General features: G+C 41.0%; 1 protein-coding gene across 3 annotated transcripts in view; it reads left to right on the forward strand.

Moving 5' to 3' along the window:
- plekhg5b (pleckstrin homology domain containing, family G (with RhoGef domain) member 5b) overlaps window positions 1-23,842 on the forward strand; it is a 65,623-nt gene that overhangs the window by 39,900 nt on the left and 1,881 nt on the right. For all 3 annotated transcript variants that reach the window (XM_086025656.1, XM_086025665.1, XM_086025674.1), the window contains 12 exons: window positions 12,831-13,022; window positions 14,561-14,734; window positions 15,944-16,039; window positions 16,844-17,044; window positions 18,355-18,465; window positions 18,543-18,692; window positions 18,781-18,918; window positions 19,822-19,941; window positions 20,025-20,157; window positions 21,062-21,177; window positions 21,252-21,400; window positions 22,465-23,319. In XM_086025656.1, coding sequence (XP_085881782.1) covers window positions 12,831-13,022; window positions 14,561-14,734; window positions 15,944-16,039; window positions 16,844-17,044; window positions 18,355-18,465; window positions 18,543-18,692; window positions 18,781-18,918; window positions 19,822-19,941; window positions 20,025-20,157; window positions 21,062-21,177; window positions 21,252-21,400; window positions 22,465-23,319 — 2,435 coding nt within the window. The remainder of the gene's footprint in view (window positions 1-12,830; window positions 13,023-14,560; window positions 14,735-15,943; window positions 16,040-16,843; window positions 17,045-18,354; window positions 18,466-18,542; window positions 18,693-18,780; window positions 18,919-19,821; window positions 19,942-20,024; window positions 20,158-21,061; window positions 21,178-21,251; window positions 21,401-22,464; window positions 23,320-23,842) is intronic.

Genomic DNA, 23,842 nt, shown 5'->3' on the forward strand with positions numbered 1-23,842 from the left:
TCATTTAAAGTCCACTTCCTGCTTCACTCTGATGTGCTTGGCTGCATGGAAGTAGGACAGTCGAGTCATCTAGTTGATGGGACCTAATGACCCTTGTCACACCGGCCAGGAGTTCTATTTCCTGAAGATGAACAACTCGCTTCCATTTTCCAGCATGTCGCTTTTGATTAGATTTAGCATTAAAGCTCAAATTACTATACTTGAGTTAGGCCAATTTGCAAACTGTAGCAACACCACTGTACTGATTTATGTAACCTTGAATGCTAACTTGTTGGCTCAATTGAAAAAAACAACTTAACATCTCACAAATGCAGCTCTGTATGAGTGCATATTAACATAATTTAGTCTCGTAAAAGATGTTTTTTTACATACAAATTCCCTTCTAAAATGGCCCAACAAGAAATTAAGGAAGAAACATCCCAAAATTTGGCACAGTCATCAACAATTGTCTTAGAAAAAAAAAAAAGTATATATATATATATATATATATATATATATATATATATATTTATTTATTTATTTATTGTCATTAAGTACGATAACAAACGCTTCCTAGCAGTATTGAGAAGGCACCTCCGTCCCTTGAATCCAGTCCCCCTCTGCTGGCCATGAGAAAGAATAAATAGGCTGCACATACACATGTTGTATCAGGGAAGATTCAGTCTTTGGATTAATAATAATTATAATAATAATACATCAACTCATTCAAAAAAAGAGGAATAACATACCTCTCAAGTGAATAAACTACCACTCAAGTTTAGTCAAACACTAACCCTGTTTATCTGTTAAGTTGACATAAGGCCTATTAGTAGTATACTGTACTTACTGTATTTAACCTGAAACATAATAATTGGCAAAAGACGTTTAATAATCAGTGTGAAACACCAACTCAAAGTAGTACTCAGTTTCTTGCTTGTGTTTTCAAAACAACAAAATCATTGTTTAGGAGTTTCTTGTCATAAGAGAAATGTTTGAAATGTGGGCATACGTGCTTCAAACTGGTTGCCACAGGTGCCATCAGGCAAGACTGATGATACACGAGGTGTGCGTAGGTGTTGATGTCTGTGTTGAGTTGGGCGAGGAAAAACGGTTTGACTATTTTTCTTAACAGCTGTAGAAACAAGTCTGGAAAGTTACTCAGCAAATGCTCACGCGCACAAAAACAAACATCTCTGTTGCTAAGGAAGTCTTTTTGATCTCTGTAGCGTCAGACCTCCTGTTGCATCATGGGATATGTCATTGTCTTTGTGTCGGTAAACTGTTGGGTAGTCATTGTTTGACAGCTACCGCAGTCATACAGTCAGGAGTTGTTTCAACATAGAGGTGACAAAGTTAGTTGTTAAAACGACTTTCCTACCCTGCAAAAACACAAAAAATGCTATAATATGTAGGCCGATACAGTAGTTGGCAATGTTACACAAAATCTACACGTGTACTCTTTTTGTCCTCCCAGGTCGTCCATCCAAAACCATCATTTGAATCTCTTTTATCCACATTTATATCTCAGGCTAGATTTAGACTGTGCATGGTTTCAAGCAACACATTTCACATTTTATCCTCTCAAGTGTGTCATATCTGTGTAAACAGAGAAAAAGGGGGGGGGGATCAGGTAGGAATCAGCCCTGTATAGAAATCTGATATGTATCGGATATGTGCCAATGCGAGTGCAGCGTCAACACACAGATTGGACATACCTCTTCAATGCGAGCTTGTCATCATCGAAATACAGTTCACAGATTGGTACACCTGTGTTTGCCCAAACAATACAAATAAAGACATTTAACTCCCGCTGTAAATTTGACTGTAATAAAGCATAAACGGTTAAATCTAGTAAATAATGCTATGTTAGAGGTGTCAACCACTAAATAAGTTAAAAAAAAAAAAAAAAAATGCCAGCTAGTGGAGTACTGTGATACAGATGTCGTTCTCAGATCAAGAGGGAACAAGAGTCACCTAGGCCAACTGAACAGTGTGTAGCATTTAAATTTTTTATTACCTGTAATTATTGTTTCTGCTCTTGAATGAATGTAAACACAGCCATACTGGATATGTGTCACTTGAAATATATGTGTAAATAAGACAAAATAGTCTTTTTTAGGCATCAAATCGGAATTGGACCTGTACCATAAACTGAACCGTATTTACCGGTACTGACATTTAAGTACCGTTTCTCCGTTAGTGGCGACAGTGGAAAAACAACTAAATATTATGTAAGCAAATTCTTTGAATTTTCATTGACTGTGGCTGTAGGAAGAGTAATATCAGTCTTATAGTCAAATCTATGGGCAGTGGTACGTCTGACAGCCCATTATGTTGGTGTTATCTCCACCAAGGTTTGTTTGGATGTTTTCAGTGATTGTTTGGCACACACTGCACCGTTTTTGACATGTCAGCCTGGATCTAAGTAATTGGTAGGTCTTTTTTAAGCACGTTGTTTATTAGGGTATACAAGATCAATTGAAATAAATAAATACAAATAAATAACTAATCATCCTTGTTATGGAACCATAAGGCTTTGCTGAAACCCGTCTACTTGGTAGCCTTTGGGGCTACATACTGTATATATAATTACTCCATCATAGTTGACATGCTCCATGTTATTGTCTCTTTCAAGGTTTTGATGAGCTGGATGAATATTTTCCAACAGAGGAGCTTCAGTTGAGATTTCTGATGGTGAAAGACGCGTTCCACCAATACTGTTTTATAGTTCCTATAAAAGCAATGATGTAACGTTTTAAAAGTGACCTCACGTGCAACTATTACTTGTCTGTAATAAGTAACTAAATCAACAGTTTACAGTCAAACACTACCGGTATGTGCTTTACTGGAACCTGCATCAGATTGAATCTGCTGATAAGTTAGAAGTTCAATAAGAGTGCTCACACCTTGGGGAGTGGATTGACATGAATCATGGCTCCAACGCAAGAGATGTCCATTGAAAAAAAGGAGAAAAATATCAATTTTCTTCAAGAAGGTCAAACATCATGGAATGTTGCAAAAGATGTGGGTTATTTCCAATCAGCAGCGTCTAAAACCTGGAGCAAGTACAAACGAAATGAGAAAGTTGTAAAAAGGGAAGCGTTTTGCTAGACCAAGGAAGACCTCAAAAGCATCAAGATAGCAAGCGTAAAACAACATGTCTTGAAAATAGAAAATGAACAACAAAACAAATGAGGTGGCGACAAATGGGCAGAAACTGGAGTCAATGTCTGTGATCGGATTGTAAGAAACCTCTTGAAAGAAATTAGATTTACATACAAAAGCCAGCCCTAACACCTACATGGGGAAAAAAAAAACAGGCGATAGTGGGCTAAAGAATAGAAATCATGGATTGTGGATGACTGGATAAAGCCATATTCAGTGATAAATCACACATCTGCATTGGGCAAGGTGATGATTCTGGCGCTTTTGGCTGGTGCCGTTCCAATGAGATCTTTGACTGGAAGATGACTAGAAGAAGAAAATATGCACATTTCTGCAGTCATTGATGATATGGGGCTGCACGTCAAGATTCCATCAATTAAAATTATGTGTGGCGATGACATCATTTTTCAAGGTGATAATGCATCTTGCCATAAGAGCCAAAACTGCAAAATCTTTCCTTAAAAAAATACATATAATGTCAACGTAATGCACTGCAAATAGTCCGGATCTCAATCCAGTGGAAAATCTGAGGTGGAAATGAAAGAAAATGGTCAAAGACAAGGCCCCAATCTGCAAAGCTGAGCTATATTGATGAAGAATACTATTTCTAAAAGACAGTGGTGCTGCAATAAAGTACCAGTGGCGTCGTGTTGTCGTGTTGCCGGTACGTTGAATAACATTGTTCTGATAGCAAAAGTAGGCCCTGGAAGAGGGTGTTATACCGTAGTGTATGACTTGACTTTCCAGAACAAGATTGTCGTCCTTTAATTATGCCTCTAACTACTTTAAGCACCATTTAAATTCTTAACACACTACCATTGTAATCAGGAAAGATTAGGGCCTATTAAAATGTTAATACGCTTATGTAATATATTATTTAAATATTGACGTGGCCCCCAGCCATCTTAGCTTAGAGATCCAAAAAACATTAGTTGAATCTAATGACTTTGGCTTGGGTGTAGATGAAACTCATTTCAAATCTTCCTAAACCAACAGGTTTGCCAAAACACAGCCTTAATTAATGATTTGCTGGCACTAAATCAACATCTTTAAAATGACTACGAAATGCCACATGTGTATCTGGGGTAATTCACGAGCAAGTTTCATTACACACCTTTCCATGCTGTCTTTTGCCTTATTTTGTACAAGCTTCAGCCTTACTTGAATGTAATGTTAACTGTTTTCATCTCTCTAATACTACAAAATAAACATTGGCTACCCTTCAATTCTTGGTTGCTTTTCATTACCCCAAAATGGGTGAGCTTGTACATCAATCTAATGAAGTTTGCCTGCACAGTTAAATGCAGCAAGAGCCCCTGTCACATTTCTGACTTGATTCTGTAACTACACTTTTGACTCTTGTAGCCAACCAACCCCCCTACCCTCTTCCCCCCGGTGTTATATGTATAGTACTAAGGTAAGTGAAATAACATTTAAAACTGTGGAAAACAAATACCACAGGCCCTGACTTGTCTTTTTGTCAAGAAGGGAAAGTGCAAGTATTACAGTCTATAAACTTAGCTAGGCACTTATTCTTTTGGTAGTTTGTCCCCTTTATAAAACGTAAGTGGCAACAACACTGTCACTGTCACGCTCCACCGAGTCTATAAAATAGCAATTGTCAAGGGACCAGTGAGAACTGTAGAAGCATTCTAAGAGGACACTAACCCCTGAAAAAGGGGACATTTTCTGAAATTGTTTCAAAGAAAAATCAGTTTAAATTGATTTAGGCTCTGAAAATTTGTCATAAACTAATGTCCAAAAATTCTCCCTTCCTGGCTCCGGTTAAACACCGCTGTAGTTTTACTGTACAGGCATTGGAGGTGGTTTCCGTTACTTCAGAATGTTGTCTGCACTTTGGAAATATTACTTCAAAAATCCTCCAAAAGCCTTCAGGACTGTGTAAAGTTAACGTGAGTGATAAGACATAGACGGGTGTGTCAAACGAACGAAAGTATTCACGCACTCTCTTTGCAGTTATATTGTATTTGTTTTTTTTCTTTCTGTTTGTGTGTAAAGCTGTTGTCTTCATTGACTTCCTCGCTTCCAAACTGTGCAGTTGACTCTTGAAACCGCTTCATGTTGTTTCTATAGCTCGACAGCCACTATCTGACCTGTCTGATGGCTCACAATGGGAGCGTTAGGTTGCATGTTGGCTAGCACCGGATGGTTTTGCATGTCAATGGCTGACTGAGTGTCGGTCACATGTGACCTCTTGGCGGCGTTTGATCTGACTCACTCTCTAGTGAGATGCTGTCTAATACTGTCAATATAGTTTGTTAATAGAGTGACAAGTATCAGGGAGTGCTTTAATAAGACATACTTAAGAAATGCCCACTTTGCAGCTCAGTTTCCCTCTTCATGGCTATGGTAAATAGTAAAAATGATCAAATACAAATTGTATGCGTTTCAGTGTAACAATTTTAAACATTTTGTTGAGATGAAGTCTGCAGGATCGTTTGTCAGCATAGGTATTAAAAAACACAAAGACATTCAAAATTGTGTAAATTGTAAACCGTTTTAATTGAATTTTCTTTTGAAAAGGAATTTTTAAAGCCTGTTTCAAACAAAATGGATGCATCTTGCTAATGTTTCTGAGTGGGGGAAAAAATGATCTTTGTCAACCAGTCCCAGTGAAAGATTTCAGGTGCATTCTCGAAGGACTTTCACCTTTCTCTCGAGCTGAATTGAACCTGCAAAGGTCCAGTGTATTCTAATATACCGACTGTGTGTTGTGGGTGGAGCAGTGGAAGTGTGTGTGTTTGGTTGTGTTTTGTGTGTGCGCTGTAGCACAAAAGAGATCTCCTGACGCCCTTAGGTGGAGATGACTGCATGTGTGACCTTCGGCCTGTAGCACTTCGTACCTGCAGGATCAGGTCGCGTTAAGGCAGCCCACTGGCTGCAGTATCAGTTTTGAACTACTCCTGCTATTCTGTGCCCTGTCTCTCTGAGAGAATTATTTATATATATATATATATATATATATTTTTTTTTTTTTTGCGTGGTTGAATTATGCGCTTTAGCCGTTTGTCGTCATGGCACAGCTGGGACCTTCTTCAACTGGAGATCCCGGAGTCACCGCCGCCGGAGGTTAACCAAACAAATGACTGTCAGGTGAGAGGCAGTGAACCTCGCTAAAGATTATTTTAGGTGTGTTTATACAAGACAATCAAGGGGAGTTAGTTTTATTTTGTAGCTTTTTTGAGAAGTTTCATCTACAGACGAGGACGTCAAAACCTGTTCATGTAGACCTTCGTAAATGAGTTAGTTGGCAATGTCACAACACAGATGCATATCAATAGGGCTTATCTTGGAGTTATCCAAGAGCTACTTTGAATACAGCATATATCTGTGTAAAGAATTTAATGTTTCTCCGCGGGCCACAGTAAATGTGCATTTCCCTTTGCGAAACGCGATCAAGTTTATTATCTTGACCTTCACAAGGTTTTAAGACGGGAAAAAAATGACACAATTGTTTTGAAAAACCTCTTCACTTTAAGTTCCTATTATTAAAAATGTGCATCTCCAAAAGCCCTGTTGTCATCTGAAAGACATTTTTCCTATTGTTTGACTCATGTCAACATTTTCTGTTTATCGCCACATTTGTGTGACAACATTAACAGTCAGTATTCAGCAGTATTAATTTTTTTATATTTATTTTACTGATTACAAATCCCTCAAGCGGAAATTCTACTTGCACTCTGCTGTATATATAATGTCTTGATGTCAAAGTGAAAGGGCGCACAAACAGTGCTGCATCTTTTGGGGGATGGTGGGCACTGACTGTAGCCAGTAGGCAGACTTGCATCCCTCTAACATCTCGTTCCCATTTTTACAATTCTGTCCGCAGCGGTACGGTCCAAAGCCCAAGTCCTTACAGATGAGGTTCTACTGCCCCAATTTGATCAAATTTGGCAAATTCTAGGATTTAAACTACCTGCATTGTTCCATAGATGCTTTAGAGAGAATACAAATTATTGTTTGAAGTGTGTCCAACTCAGATACAATAGGTGGCACTATGACCCCTTACGACCTCTTAGTATTGACCTTTGTCTGGTTGACCAGTTATACAGTGCTGTGGACCTCCTTCTATTCCAAATGGCGTCCACACTAGCTTTTCATAGTGTTGAACTTCTTTGGTCACAGCGCCCAATAACTATGTAGCTAGTGACAAACTGCAAGCATGTTCAAAATGATTTCTCGTTGATTGTGTGGGTTAAGTTCCAGACGACACCTGCTATCGAGAAAATTCGTGAAGTAGCGACCAAGTATTTAAAGTATTATTGATATATAGTTTAAATGCCATCCAACAATATAGTGTATGCATATGAGGTGCAGGTTTTATTTTGGTCCACATGGGGTCACCGTCCATACATTCTACAAAATTGTAACTATGACTTTGAAGGTAAATATGACTTCTGAAGGCGGGTCTGCCCTGTTGAGTGATGTGGAAATTGACGTAGGAAGACATATTGTTGGCCGTCTATTTCCTGGCTGTTGCATTACTCACTTTGGTGTACGGTGACGGTGTGAGGTTACCGACAGGTGTGCTCCGAACGTGCTTTTGATTGCTTCATTTTGTTCCCATTTGTCCCATTCCCATTTCAAATAAAGCGATGGGAAAAAAAAAGCACCAGGTGGCTGTTGCCACCCTCCCTTTATCTATACCACCAGTTATGGATTACAATTCGTTCTTACTAGCGGTGGTTGGCTATATTCAATGAGCTTTCGATCTTTACTTTACCAGAGACGTGCAGTTGAGTATTTGCATTGTATACTACTGTACAATTAAAAAAATAAATAAATCTGACATGCTGTGAACTTGCTATAAGTGAACGGCTGTAGACCATATACTGTGCACTTTAAGTCTATTAGAAATTGCATGCACATGATCAGTTCTAAAGGGAAGTCAACCCAAACCTTTTTTTTTCCCAGAATATGTTGTGTGTAGGCCCACTAGTTGAGATAAGGCATTATGATTAATATTGCATTTGTGGAATATGAGTCAAGCAGCAAAATCCGCCCATTTTGTCACTTCTGTCGACTGAAAATGACATCACAGATGCTTAGGGCTCAGATAACGACCAATCATGACTCAGCTTCAGAAAACAGGTGAGCTATGATTGGTTGTTACCTGAGACCTGAGACACTGTGATTTGCAATTGACAGAAGTGACAAAATGGCCGCCCCCTCAGATGGCTAAAAACGGGTGGATTTTGCTGCTTAACTCATATTCCACGAACGCAATATTTATCAGAATGCCTTTTTGAAACTAGTGGGCACTTTAAGTTCTTTCTGGACCATCAGCTTCTTGTAGTCTATTTCCCAATATATAAACTTCTGCGGATCAGAATCAGTTTTGTTCTCTATTAGATGTTTACATGCTAAAAAAAAAAAATCCAGTTGTAAACACACTATCCAAATGTGCATTACACCAACTTTGGGATTTTTTTGTATGTATCTTTTAAAGTCCAGTTTCAGTAAGGATAACTCAATTTTTCTCTTTCCATGTAAACAGTTTACACCTCTTCAGTGTGAAGCATGTGTTCACAGCGGGGGATTTGTTGTCACATCCATTTCCTGGTTGTGCATGTGGCATAGTTGTGCAGGCCAGTGTCTAGTGTGTGTTTTGAAGCGTTCAGGAATCCAGTCCAATCCATTTTATTTATATAGCACATTTAAAAAAAACAATGCTGTTACAAAGTGCTGCACATGTGTGTGTGACATCACAACAAATGAATATATAAAGTAATAGAATAAATACACAACAAAAATAAATAAATACATAAAACGAAATTAAACCACACTGAGGACCACACAATTCACGCAGTGTTAAAAAACAGAGAATAAAAGTGGGTCTTAAGACGAGACTTAAAACACTCGACTGAGGAGGCCGTTCGAATATGGAGGGGTAGAGCATTCCAGAGTCTGGGGCCAACCACTGAAAAAGCCCTGTCCCGCCGAGTTTTAAGGTTCGCCTTCGTCTCCACAAGAAGGTGCTGGACCCCTTCTTGCTGGAAGGTCGCAATGTTTTCCCATCGTTAATCAAACCTGCCTTGATCAAGGAGAATTGTTATCAGTGGTGGGGAGGGGGAAGCCTCTTCCTTTGCTTATTACCATACAGTCCTCTCCCATGTAAAGATTTTCCCGTTTCTCGGCCAAGGTAACTTCCACAAATGGCCATTGATAAGATAAGGCTGAGAGCGAGGTTTAATATCATTAACCTGGAAGGTCCCCTCGTCTTTCCCACTGTAAATGGAGGCTTTGTGGCTGTGTGGGGAGCTTGGAACATTTTCTACTCGATGTCAGGCATGACAGGTTCACAATGCATGCTCTTGGTTATGCTTTAAGGTCGTTAGCCGAGTGAACATAACCTGAGAGTTGTTGATTGGCCACATTTAATAAGCTATATTTTGAAAGAAATGGAAGTAAATCATACAAATGGAATAATCTGCTCCATGGTCAAACTGCAGTCCTCATAAAACTGTACAGGAAATGTTTTTGTTTTTTAAAAAAAAACGTTTTAAATTTGTTGAGAAAACATGAAAAACAAAAGACATTTCCAGAACTCTCCAAAACACAGCGCTGCTGAGAAGTGTCCTCCATCAATTTGCTTTGTAATTAAATATGATACACACAAACACAAATAGAGTATGTGTTCACTAAAAATTATTGAAGATAAAAGAAATGAAGACTCGTACAAGCTCAGGTTGTCATGCAAACAAACTGCCATTTCAGCAAGCATCTTTGGTTGACATGATGCTGTAAGGAATAAGAATGCCTTTATTGATCCCACAGTGGGGAAATTTTCAAATAAATCCAGGACTCAAGAATCAGTTTTCAAACAGAAGTTCAAGTCACCATTGTTTAGTCGCACTGCAAGCTCTTGCCTTGAAGCTCTGCCTCCAAATATTCAAATCACCCTCTTCTCTTGGGTGGGAGGTGAGGGGGCAGGGGTCTGCTGCCTTCCGTCCTCTTTCCTGGCCAACACAATAAGGCAGGATCCTCCTGGTTGCTATGACTTCATGCCAGTGTCCGCATGATATGCAAGCGGCCAGGAGCTTCGCAACACAGCCTGGGCGTCCCCCTTTTCGGGAAAATAATACTCCTCGGAGGAACGGCATTACCCCGCGGCCCCTCCAACTGGACGTTAACCTTGCAGGTAGACGAGTGCGGCGAGTCGACTGGATGCAGGACAGGGTTTAAAAAGAGAAAACTGAAAGAGAGCAGAAGCTGGTTGCAGGATGAGCTGCGACCCATGAGTCCATTTGAGGGATCAGAATGGTTTTTGTTACTTTTGACATGCCTCTGGCTTCAATGGTGAGTGCAGAATGAAGCTAAATACCACTTCCTCATTATGGTTTATTTATTTTTTAAGAGAGGGCTTTGTTTGCATCGTTATCTTCAACAGTGTACCCTGAACCCAACGGAAATCAATAGATTGTGTTTAGTCCAACTCTCAGGAGAGGAGAGCATTAGCTGGATGACCAAAATGATTCCTCTAACAGCTGCAGTTGATGACATAATTATTAAGTTATATAAATTCAAGTTACATCAAAGAACACCTAGCACATTTGACTTTGGGACAACCAGTCCTTTTTGTTAAAATCTTTTTTTCTCATAATTTATCAGTGATTAATGCGTGGGACAGGAAGTGTAAGTTAGCTTCGGTTTTTGACATGCCATGGTTGTCGCACTTGGTTTATTCAAACAAATCATAAGTGGTTTTCATCTTCACTTCACTGTACTGAATGTCTTTACTCTTCCTCCAGACAAAGTGGAAGAAGTTCCGTGTGAAAATGTGTGGGGGGCCGACCATTCAGCTTCAAGTTGCTTAAATTTTTCACGGCATTTGTTACCAGTCACCTTGTCGTAGTTTGCTTGTTTCTCTGGCTGTTGATATTGAATTTCTTGAAAACAGCCACAGTCTCTTGGCAAACTCGGCAGACACAGTTGTTTTGTATTTCAGTGAAAAAAATATGACAGTTTCCACTTGTCCTGGAAGTAACGGACCCTTTTGTTCAACCTTCTTTTTCTTCGCTACTACAGTCTGTATTTTAGAAATGGACTGGAAAGGGCCACACAAAAGATAACAGCAAGGTGTTCACTCTGACACCTAACACAACTTTGAGAAGAGAGGTGTTTACATAGAGGCAGAGCGCGCTCAGAACGTTTTTCCGAAAGCCCCTAAGAGGGCAGGCGCAGGTCTGCTAACATCTGGTGGTGAAATATAAAACAGCTTTTTTTTTTATATATGCATATTTTGTTTGAATTTGAACATGGGCCGCATTTGGCCCCCGGGCCAGACTTTGGACATGTTGGAGTACATGGTCGGTTGGCCCAGATATGCCCTCAAAAAGAAAATCACCATTTCTCTCTCTTCATTGGTTAGTTATTTGTCTTTTATTCCTTGTCTTTGATTCATAGCGTCTTTGAACACTATTCTTTGGCAGTATTGTGAAAGATAACCTACTTTGGTAAGTAATCGTAGCTGTTTTTGCCACAAAATTTTGATAAGTGATTTAACACTTAACACACATAATTGTTGTCACTGTTGACACTTTCGTATTCTGACTTGAAAGGTATATCGTTTTTAGTTTCATGCAAGTACATAGCCAAAGCAATCTTCTTATTATTCTCCATTGAGCAAATGTCTTTTGTAAAGGTAGAACCCAGAAATATTGGTCATGGTCTTGAAACCTCAGTGGTTCAAGCACAGACCCCCCTCCTGGGTCTGACCATAAGGCTTCACCCAATCAGCTTTGAGCACAAACGTGTCTCTGGTGTTTGTTTGCGTCTGCAAAGGAATTCGTTTGGAATTGTCAATGTGTTCCATTGCTGGTGTCAACGTTGTGGAATGTGAGTATACATTTGAAGGTGGGGGGGAAATTCTCTCGCTGACCCCCCCCAGCGGCAGATTCCTCATCAGTGACAGTGCGGCGGTTAAAAAACAAGTGCTTCCTCAGATACGGCGGCAGTCCCTGTTTGTTTGCTCTTTTGGTGCTCGTAAAGTGAAGGGTGCACGGCGGGGCATGCTGACAGGGTAACAATAGTGGTGGTGGGGTGTTGGGGGGGGGTGTCAGTGGTCAGTCTTGGAATGGAGCAACTTTCTGTGATGTAATGAGCATTCGCTGCGAGGAAGTGGCCGTCCTTCCCTCTCCTGTTTGTGTCTGACTGCTTTAATGGCTCTGCTGATGTCATCTCGAACGCCAAATTCCCCTGACTACTTCCTGTTTGTATCCATGTTTTGTGTATTTCCCTCATTCCATTCATCCATCTGGAATAGTTCTGTTTTCCCAGAAGATGGAGGCAATACTGATACTTCTTTTATTTTCATTTATTATCACTGTCCTATGACCGTCAGGTAAATCATCCAGGGACTCTTCCCTGATGGGATTATCACTAGAAAAGAAAATGTTTTTTCCCCAAATATTTTGTATGTTTGATGTCTTGAAATGTTAAAGTAGGCTTGAATGTATGTATGCTTGTTTTTTCAAACAATAGCATCTTATAGGTAACTGATACTTGTAACCATGTGTAGCACGAGGTAAATTATATTGAAAACTATTGTGTAGCCATCGGATTTTGACATGTGTACATCAATCAGTTAAGGTATAAGGTTTTTGTCAATAACTACATTAAAACAAAGTAACAAAGACTGGCTCTTGTCCTCTTGACTTGTGCAGGGTCAGTCCCGGCGGAGGAAGAACATGACCGAGTTTCTTGGGGAGACGAACATTCCCACACCGGATACGCTCGGGCAGATGGGTGGCTCGCTGCCCGGCGTCGGCTCCGGTCCTGACAGCTGGAAGAACCGAGCCGCCAGCCGCTTCAGTGGCTTTTTCAGCTCCAACGCCACAGCGGCATCCTTCGGCAAGGTAAACCTGTCATGGCTTCTCCTTCGACCGATTGCAGCTTCAGGTAGCCAGCAATTCAAAAAATAACAGAACGAGATAACCATGTGACTTTGAAGACTTCCTTTTTGGCTTTAGTGGCTTGTTGGCCAGACGTACTTAAGAGAGAACATTACAACAAAACAGTAGTAAGTCAACAGTGAGAGGAGGTCAGAGGTGCTGGTGGTGAGATCATTTCCCTCCAAATCTTGTTGGCTCATATTTTCCTGCCAGCACTTCTGCAAATGAGTTGTCAAAGGAAATGTTCTGCACTGGTTGTCCCACACGTTAAAAACAAAATCATTCAGACACTGGTTATTTTCTCTACCACGGTTGTTATTTTAACAGTAGAAGGCCATTGTGTTTTTCAGTTTAAATTGGAACACATTTTGAACTCATTGTAATGTACATAAATTTATTACCATGAAAAATTGTGTCTTTAATAGTGCTACTGCTATTGCGCATCATATTATGAGAAGGTGCTTCTATAAGAGTACCTCAAGGCATGTATTGATCACTATTTACTTGTTTTAAAACTACATGTATGTAGTGGTGCAACGATTAATCGACAACTAATAGATTATCAAATCAATAATTACTTTGATAATCAATTAATTGTTTAGAGATCTTGTTTAACTTAAAACTGTATCACTCCTTGGAATTTCACTCTCAACAGTAATATTCTCTGATTTCTGTCGACCTCCATGATATCAGATTCTTTGTTTTGTCAAAATATGACAAGCTGAGGTATATCGATGATAAAGCGGTCATTTTATGAGAATAACGTTGTCATATCACAAGCAGAGGTGCAAGTTAATGTTTGACAAATCAGCACCCTTGTCAGAGTTATCAGTTTGATATGACTCTGCCTCTTCCTGAGAAAGATTTAGACAAAGTGAAAGCACAAGCGAGTGTTTGTAACAAATATTGAATGAATACAATGACTGCTGGTCTCACACGGTTTTTAATTTTCCTGTTATGTTTTTGTTTTCTTTCTGCTATGTGTTGGTTGTACCACTTTGTTGATGTGGGAATAAATACCGGTAACCTATCCAAATGTGTAAATATGAAGCATTTAGAATAGAAAGCTTAACAGAGTTGACGATGGAAGTGTCTGAGAGCCCTAAATAGTAGTCAACCTTTATTGCAACAAAGCCACATAAAAACATTGTCTTACCCCTTTGTGAGTTCACCTCCCACACAGTGACAGATGTCAGATAGCGACACTGTCTGTCAGTCACCTGTCAGGGGTGGGCTCGTGTCCATTCACCCTGTCCAGCCCCTTTAAGCTCCCCAGAGGCCAAGATCCTCCAGTGGGACCTGGACCTTTTGCACCTCTAAATTTGCCCCCAACCACACGCAAACATCCCTTTGAGCAAACGTGCATCTGTGACCCCTACCCTAGCCCTCCTTAAAGTCCATTGTTAGAAGGTTTTCCCTGCGCACAACTCATTTTCACAATTACATAAATTGCCTGCGTCGTCATTTTCCATTGTGATAATGTAGAACCATGTGCCCAACAGGACGTGGACCGACTAGAGCAGCTCCACAGCAAGCTGCACTCGTACACATTGTTCGGGTTGCCCAAGGTGCCGCGGCAGCTCTCCTTCCACCATGACTCCTGGGAGGAGGAGGACGAGCAGGAGCCCGACCTGGTCCTGGAGGACAGCTGGCAAATGTTGCTGGACAACGCTGAGGTGATTTAAACAAATCTGATGTCGAATAGCTGTCCCATTGCCAAATCAAGTCCGTCACAAAGAACCGATATTAACTCGTCTGGTGCTAGCCCTCCACTGTGGCCTACATCAAATAGCAGAAACTGCCCCCTAATTGTTTGCGGTGTGCAATTTGAGGCGCGGGCTTGTGCTTTTCACATTAATGAAATTCATTATTAGCTCAGCCCAATATTCTTTTAATCGATGCCCATTTGTTTTTTTCTTTTTGTAATTGTTTGGAATTTCCCACTTACATTTTTTAATATTTCAACCTTGAATCTTAATTGGTGTTCCTTTTCTTTTTGGTGAGAATACACACGTTGTTGGCATCATAAGAAATAATCCATCCATCTATTTCCCTTGAGCTTATCTTCATTCGAGTATCGGCTGAGCTGGAGCATGGAAATTCCACTCATGCGGGCACAAGACAAGATTCAAATGCGGGTTTTCTCAATTGTGGTAGCCATTACACTATAGCGTCCTGCTGCCATCATGAAAAAATAATTACAAAAAAAGTCAATATCTTACATAATGGTTGATTTTTTTTTTTTTTAAGCACATTTGAAAATAGGAATGCTTATGTTTTATTTAGTGAGATGGTGGATATTGCCCTTCACAAATGAACATTCTTACGGTACGGTGCAAACATCCACTAGTCTTTTAATAACTACAGTACAGTGGACCCCCACCAAATACCAGGGTCACCAAATAAGTGATTGTAATTGCATAGTGTTAATTTTTGATTACTGCATTTTAGTCATATAAACTCTTAAGTTTAAACCATAAATAACCCACAAACTGTCATCCCAAAACACCTGGAAAGAGGCTCGTAATATTTCCACTGCTTGTAAACTATGATACTGTTGACAGTATTTTGCCATGAGAAAAATCGGACTTCCCGGTTTCCACTCCTTCCTTATCGTTTTACCTTCTCTGATTTCCCAGAAGAATGTTTACAAGCCATTATTGCACTGCTGTTAATTGCAATTGCAATTGCAAGTGCATGACTAACCAAGATAGCCAGACAGACTAGAGCATTTATTGCTTTGGTAATACACCTGTGCAGTGATTACAGTACACACTGTAAATTTACAGCGTCTGATGTGCGCACTCTCCTCATGCTAAGACCTTTTTCACTCACGTGTACTCGCGTGTGTTTGTGTGTGTGTTTTGTTTGTTTGTGTGTTTTAGACTTTGACAAGGAGACAATTCCACCAACAGGAGGCAATATGGGAGCTGCTACACACCGAGGCCACCTACATTAAAAAACTCCGAGTCATCACTGACGTGAGTCCAGCAGGAGGGACACTGTTCATACAGACACAGAAAGATAGACATTGTTTGCTGGAAGTCGTAAAACATAAAGTGGCCTTCGCACCGCAAAACTCCCTGAAGCATAAGCAACTCGATGCAGATGATTTGACTTTTAAACAATGTATGAATTAAACGTACAGTAGTTTTGACATGCAGTGCTTTTCTGCTCTTTGCGATAATTGACATATTACATGTGCATAGGCGAATCCCGTGCATTGCAATTCCATCAGGATTTGAAACAGTGGCCCCTGGCCATTACGGGTCAGTCCAAATTACAAGGTCACAGCCGGCGACCTTGGCTCAATGGCTCAAAAGTGTATTTTTTGTTTCAGACCGAAAGACTGGTATCACCGAAAAAACCCTTATTGCTAAAGAATTCATGTCGGACCCCGTCCACCCATGTGAATTAACTCGGCAAACCCCAACAAAAATGCCACTTGAATTCAAGAAACATCTTCATTCCAACAAAAAATCAACATGTTTTGTTGGAATGCTCGTTGCTACTGAATTGTTCCTTAAAAAAATTCTGCTACATATCACAATTGTATTTCTATACCTTGATACAGTAAAAAAAAAAAGAAAGTTAAACAGAGTCTTGCATGTGGAGTGTGAAATAAATGTCTACACATAGGCACATATTCCAGAATTTACTTTCCAGGATCAGAAGATTGCTTTTAAATAGCAAAAATGTATAAATGGCATAGTAAAATTTCCTTTTGAAGCGCACAGGTAGCTAAATCCATTTCAACTGTTTTAAGTGTGTTCATGTCTTTCCAGCTCTTCCTGTGCGGCCTGCTCAACCTGCAGGAAAGTGGCCTGCTCACTGAGGTGGAACCCCCACGGCTCTTCAGCAACATCCAGGAGATTGTGCGTCTGCACACGGCCCTCTGGAATCAGGTCATGCTCCCCCTGTTAGACAAGGCCAGGCAGGCCCGGGCTCTACTTGACCCCACCGACCTTCAGCACGGATTCAGGACGGTAAGTAGCAGCTTGGAACAGGCCCCGCCCCAGTGCACCACTGCCACATCCTCACAGTCACACTGATGCAGTTAAATATTGTGTGTCACGGTTAGTACATTTGTGGTGTAAAGGAAATATTTTTCAATTCAATCAATTATTTGGTAAGTCCAGCTGAAACTGACTTGTTAAAATTCATTCTTCAAATATGTCAATATTGATGATTGGATAAGACATGCAAGATGGCAGTTATCCATGTGTTTTATGATACAGGTATTACTAAAAGAAATGTAAAAAAAAAAAAGATGGTATGCTCTGAAACATTGCCAGAAATTTTAAGTTTAATAGGAAAAAGAAATACAAAATCACCACCACCAGTATACTGTTCTCCGTTAACATTTCATCCCTCGTCACAATAGGCCCAAAAGTGAAGAGTCTTAAGACTTTGTTGCTGATCTGAATGAAACGCACAGTGCATTTCCTCTGTTCATGTTTTTCTTGCTTTACATGGCATCGCCACATTCCATTCACTGCATGTCAGCACATTTGATCTATCTGCTCAAGCAGCTTTCATCCTTTCATCAAGTGAACTGTTCTTAAAGAGGGAGGCTATTCAAACACTTGTTTTTTTTCCAAGAACATGTTTTATGCAGGCCCACTTGTTGAAACAAGGCATTCTCATTCATATTGTGTTGGTGAAATATGAGTTGAGCAGCAAAAGCCACCCGTTTTTAGCCATCTTGGGCGGTGGCCATTTTGTTGCTCAAGGCTCAGGTAACGACCAATCGCAGCTCACCTGTTTTCTGAAGCTGAGCCATGGTTGGTCGTTATCTGAGCAACTGTGATGTCATTTTCAGTGACAAAAGTCACTAAATGGCAGCCCCCTGAGATGGCTAGATTTTGCTGCTTAGCTCATATTCCCACAAACACAATATTAATCTGAATGCCTCGTTTCAACTAGCGGACCTGCATAGAACGTATTATTGGAAAAAAAAGGTTTGAATTCACTTCCACTTTAATCTTTCTGTAGGCACAGCAACGAGCAGCATACTGTTGCTGTTTATTCCAGAATAATACTGCAATCGGCATACTCCTGTATTTGTCCAGACTGCGAAGCAAATTCGTGAACTAGTATAAAAACAAGTCTATCATGTCTTGCCTTAGAGCCTTAAATCAATAGGAAGCCAAATACTAAATATCATAGTGAGCATACTTCAGCCAACAATGCAGCATGCTTGTATACTGGGAAACGACTGTATTTCTTCATCAAGCGATAGTGTTACCCTCACTAAACCATGCGCGTACTGAGCCTACTCTTGCTTTTGCCTTAGTTCGCCTCCAGGTTCAAGCCGTACATCCGCTACTGTATGGAGGAGGAAAGCTGCATGGAGAACATGCGAGCGCTTCTCAGGGACAATGAACTCTTCAGGACCTATGTTACTGTGAGTCAATGTGACAACCTCTGATGGTATGTGTGTCCCTACGTGTTGTGTGTAATAAGGCCCTTGTCTAATGACAGTGGGCAGAGACGCACAAGCAATGCAACCGTCTGAAGTTGGCAGACATGTTGGCAAAACCTCACCAGCGGCTGACCAAATACCCCCTCCTGTTGAAGAGCGTACTCAAGAAGACGGATGAGCCGCCCGCCCGAGATGTCATCGGCGGCATGGTAAGGGGCACGTTGATTGCACGGTTATCACACATTTAGCATTGAAACAAGCCCGCAGCCTTCCTACATGATCATGCTTGGCCTCTAGGTGGCCTCTGTGGAGGGCTTCATCGACAGCATCAACTCACACATGCGCCAGCGTCAGGAGCAGCAGAGGCTGGCCACCATTTCTGCCCGCATTGACTCCTACGAGGCAGTGGAGGGCAGTAGCGAGGAGGTAGAGAAGGTGAGGACAAAAATTGGTTGCGCTCAGCAGAGCTGGGTAGCCTACACACATATCAAATTCTAACATGTTAAAGGGCCTGTGGTGGGTTTTTTTACTAACAGTGTCACTATAAGTATTTTTTTGCTCAGGAAAATGAAACTGGCAGTCAATTTCAATAATAATGTTTTGACGCAATTGGTAAATGAAAAAAAAAAAAGATCTTTGAATGGCCCTTTTTCATCAGCAAAATCAAAATGAGCCATCAAAATCACAAAAAAAAATGCCTCTATGCATTGGTGTGACTTAAGTTACAAAATTCGCTGTATAGTCAACGTGGACAAGGACTGTACTATGTACTGACAGCTTAAATTTCATGTATTGTGACTGTCATCAATGTCAGGTGAAATCCCTGCATTTCTAAAAAGACAATTTTTCAGAAACCCCCCCCAACAAAACAGCATTTTGCCTGAGTTTCCAAACGCACATCAACACAACAGCACCCCGCTATGTTCACTAGTTAAGTATGCTAAAACTGCTGTCAATAATTAAAATACCGTAGTTTAATGTGACACCGTCAGCCGTCCTCATTACAAACAAGCTTCTGTTACAACAAGCCCACGACCGTACGAAAAACCTCCACCCATAACTTCCTTCGATCCATCCAAGGCTTTCTTCCACAGAACGAGGACATGGGCGGAGTTTCTCAGCTCTCAAACACTTTTAGCGTTCAAGAGCGTTTAGAGATTTGCTCCCAAGCTTCTATCAAAACTTTAAGTTGGTTAATATTGCGTGAAAATAACAAAGTGAGGACAAACACATGTACTATTACTATACAGACCGTACTTTTTAAAAATATATATATATATATTTTTTTTTTTTAAATCAACCAAACATACATGACTTCTATCATTTATTCCCACTTAGATCCTCAAGGAGTTCAACCACTTTGACCTCATGGCTCCCATGAGAGGAACGTCTGCCGAGGAGACACGACAGCTTCACCTGGAGGGCGCTCTGAGGATGAAGGAGGGCAAAGACAGCCGGGTAAAGCCAATTTTCAATCGATCTGCTTTGTTGTTGTTGTTTTTTATTATTTTTTTATTATTGACTGACTATCTTCACTATAGATGGATGTCTACTGCTTCCTTTTCACTGATTTGCTGCTCATCACAAAGCCTGTGAAGAGAGTAGAGAAAGTGAAAATCATCCGGCAGCCTCTCCTCATCCACAACGTCGTCTGCAAGGAGTTGAAAGACACAGGTGAGATGCCAGTGACACGCGTGAATGCTGAGGGATACAACACATGCCTTCACCATTAAAATTAAACAAAAACAGGAGTTGGATTTGTGAACTCACGACCTTTCAACTAGAAATGCTCTTATGGACGTATATTTAATCATATATATTACATATATATTTATGACATATATTTAATCTATTACAGACAGCGACACACTCTTTCATAGAGAATATCCCCCTGTGAAATATAAAAAAGCCTCAATGTAGTTTTGAGGTGGAAATCTTTATTCTTACTTTACCCAGCCCAATTGGGAAAATAAAATTCATGCTTTTTCTACACTGCTTAATCTGGGTTTGCACCAAATGATTTCAGATCAGGGGCGGAGCCAGAACGTGGCTAATGGGTGGGCTTGGAAATATCAGGGTGGGCCTGAATATTTCTCTCACTTCGCACAATCCTCCTGTCCCGACACATTGTATATTCAAACAAAATGACAAACTGAATAATATGAAGTTCAGATCTTCCTTAGACAACCGCAATTATGCCATTCTTAATATTCAATCAAATAAAAAAACACAAATAATTTCATAATTCACTAAAAATGTAAAAGTACATATTTTTTCATGAATCTCAATGGGTGGGCAGTCTATCAATCTGGGTGGGCCTGTGCACACCCAGGCTCGCCCATGGCTCCGCCCCTGCCTGCGACACTAATGAGGACAAGCGCTGTAGAAAATTGATGGATGGATTAACAAATGGATATTAAATCAAAAATGTTTTCAGTGTTATGTTGTACGCACATAGAAAAGATTCAAGAGTTCCACAGTCAGTTCGGTTTGTTTGAAGGTTGTCGGCCGGACACCCTTTCCCATCTCCAAATAATAATCCGCCTATGTAACATTTTGCCCTCTCTGGTTTCTGAAGGCTCCTTCATCCTCATCTACATCAACGAGTTCAGGAGCGCTGTGGGGGCCTACACGTTCCAAGCCAACAGCGCCCCCCAGGGGCGAAGCTGGATCGAGGCAATCTGCAACGTCCAGGTTTGCTCTCTCTGCCTCTCTTCCGATGTGTAGCGGTCAGGTGACTTTGTCTAACTTTTCTTGTTACACGACAGAACCAACTCCAAAGGCTCCGCACAGAGGAAGTTATCCGACTGCAGACTACTTGCACGGAGGGTGAAGAAGAGCGGGATGAGGAAGACGAGAGCAGCAATTCCAATGAGAGTTCACCGTGTCTGAGGCACAAAGATCAGCATAACTTAAGGTACTGGAGGAAAGATGTTTACACTAGAATGCCAAATAACATGGCGTCAAGTTGTCAAGCCAGCTTTCACGTCGCCACTGAACCGAACCTACGTCCCTTTTGTAAACATCGGAGCCGAACCGTACGTCGTCTTCAACAAATCTCATGTATGTTTTTTTATTGGCAAAGCAGAGTACTGTATATTATATAGTGTTCAATGATCTGAAACATGCATGTTTTGTCAATTTTAATCGCACAATAGTCCAATGTACCGGCTACATGTTTTTGGAAACATTAAAAATGATTTTAGTCTTCATTGAGCCTAAACGTATGTCTAAATTACGTGTTCTGAACCGAACAAGTTTTCTCTAAAGATAGGGAAGTATTTGCTCTTCAGTGCACCGAAACATCCGTGTTTTGTAAACGTGAAAGACAATTTGCAGTCTTCAGCAAACCCAACAAACATGTTTTGTAAACATCAGAGCCGGTATGTGTATGTTTTTGTTAACAATGGATGTAGTCTTCAATCAATCTAAACATATGTGTTTAGTAGGCGTCAGACATTTTATTCTAATGTACTTGTTTTTTAAGAGGGCTTAATCATTATGGAACTAATGACAGTTTTTGCAAACACTGAAAATGATTCTTCAATATACCGGCACTTAAATTTGCAGGTTTTTTGTGAAGCGAGTTAAGAGTCCAGTATGTGTGGTTTTTTTTTAACATTGAAGACAATTTAGTCCTTGACAAGCCTAACGTGTGTTTTTTGTAAACATTAGAGATAAAGAGGGCTATTTATGTGTCCCAAATTTTTTTTTTTTATGTGTGTAAATTGTAGAAGACAATTAAGAATTTCAGATACATAGATGATTTTGTAAACATTGGAGATTATTTAATGAAACTAAACGTACAGGTTGTTGTGAACCTCCAAGACAATTTCCTGCTTTTGTTTTGTTACTCATGACTTTCATTGATGTACAGCACTTTAGTCAACGCTGTCGTTTTTTTGAATGCACATGATGAACAAATTGGATTAAATGGGACTCTTCAGTGAACCTGACGTTTTTTCTTCTGTTAATTTTCAGTCAGTCGGATGGTTCCACTGAGACATTGTCAGTGATGGAAGTCGACGATCTGGCAGAGTTGCAAACAACATCGACATCTTCTGCCGACATCGTTAGCCTCGAGGGACATGCCGACGTAGCCGATGGTGGCTCCACCCTGTCGGAAGTTGAGCAGCCCGCAGCTCTCCGCAGGACCTCTTCCCTCATTTACTCTGAGGTGGATCAGGAGGCGGATCCTGAGGGCGATGAGCTGGACCCTCAGTGTCGCTCTCTCTCCATGGACAGTGCCTACGGTACGCTCTCCCCAGAGTCGCTCCTCAGACAACTTCAGCCCCCGCAAAGTGAAGAAGATGGCACCGAGGAGGCAGAGGGGGAACAGGAGGAAGATGATGAGGAGGAGGCGGATTCTGCCTCGCTTGGCTCGCAGTTGTCAGTGGTCCAGCCCTGCAAACCTCGACGGCGGGCTCATGTGCAGTCAAGACTCCACTGCCTCCAGAAGCTGTCCACTCTGGTCTTATCGCGCTCCGAGGACAACCTCCTGCAGCGCCTCCACGCCAAAACACCGCCCTCGCACAACCGCGCCGACCCGTCGCACACGGACGCATCCTCGCTGCCGCACAGCAAGAGCCTGTCGGAGCTCCGGAGAAACAGCGCCGACTTAGCTGTCGATCTCCGCCGGGAAGTCCTCGACGAGGGCGGCCCTTGCGTCACAGACGAGGAATCTAAGAGGAAGTCCGAGCCCACGGCCGGCGGCGATTTGGGAGAAACGTCGCCCAGAGCGAGGAAATCCCCGCCGCACCAGCACAAGAAACTGACGCTAGCACAGCTTTATCGAATACGCACCACTCTGGTCCTCAACTCTACGCTCACTGCATCGTAAGTGCCCTCATTTACAGAGGTAGAAAAACTACTCACAAAAAGTTTCAGGTGAAATTTCAAGATAAATGCCCTATAGTTAACCCCCGTAATTAGCATTTTTTTCCCCCTTTTTTAGGGGGAGTGGAATCTTTCCCCCATTTTTGTCCTAACTGTATTGCTATGGTGCCATCTTGTGGCATGTTGGTGTCAAAAAACTGTTGAGGTCAGTTGAGTAGCTTCATTGAGTTGACGGGTGAACGTAAATCAATCTATAACTTTTGGAATGGAATTGAATGAAAGTTCAATTATTTGTCGTAGTGCTTTTTACACTTTGTTTTCAGCCAAATTCACAACAGCTGTTTACTCCATGAATGGACCAATTCATTTCATTGATCAATTAGAATTGGTATTTAAACAGTCCTCTTCATCGTGCTTTTTGACATCATGAGGCTAAGACTGCAAAATTAACAATTGATCATCAGTACTTTGCAATCGTTAGGATTGAAACAGGGTGTTCTCAGAGGGAAATGTGGAAAGTGTC

Source organism: Filicampus tigris, chromosome 1 (genome assembly GCF_054856515.1).
Source record: "Filicampus tigris isolate MCC_2025a chromosome 1, RoL_Ftig_1.0, whole genome shotgun sequence".
Classification (NCBI taxonomy): Eukaryota; Metazoa; Chordata; class Actinopteri; order Syngnathiformes; family Syngnathidae; genus Filicampus; species Filicampus tigris.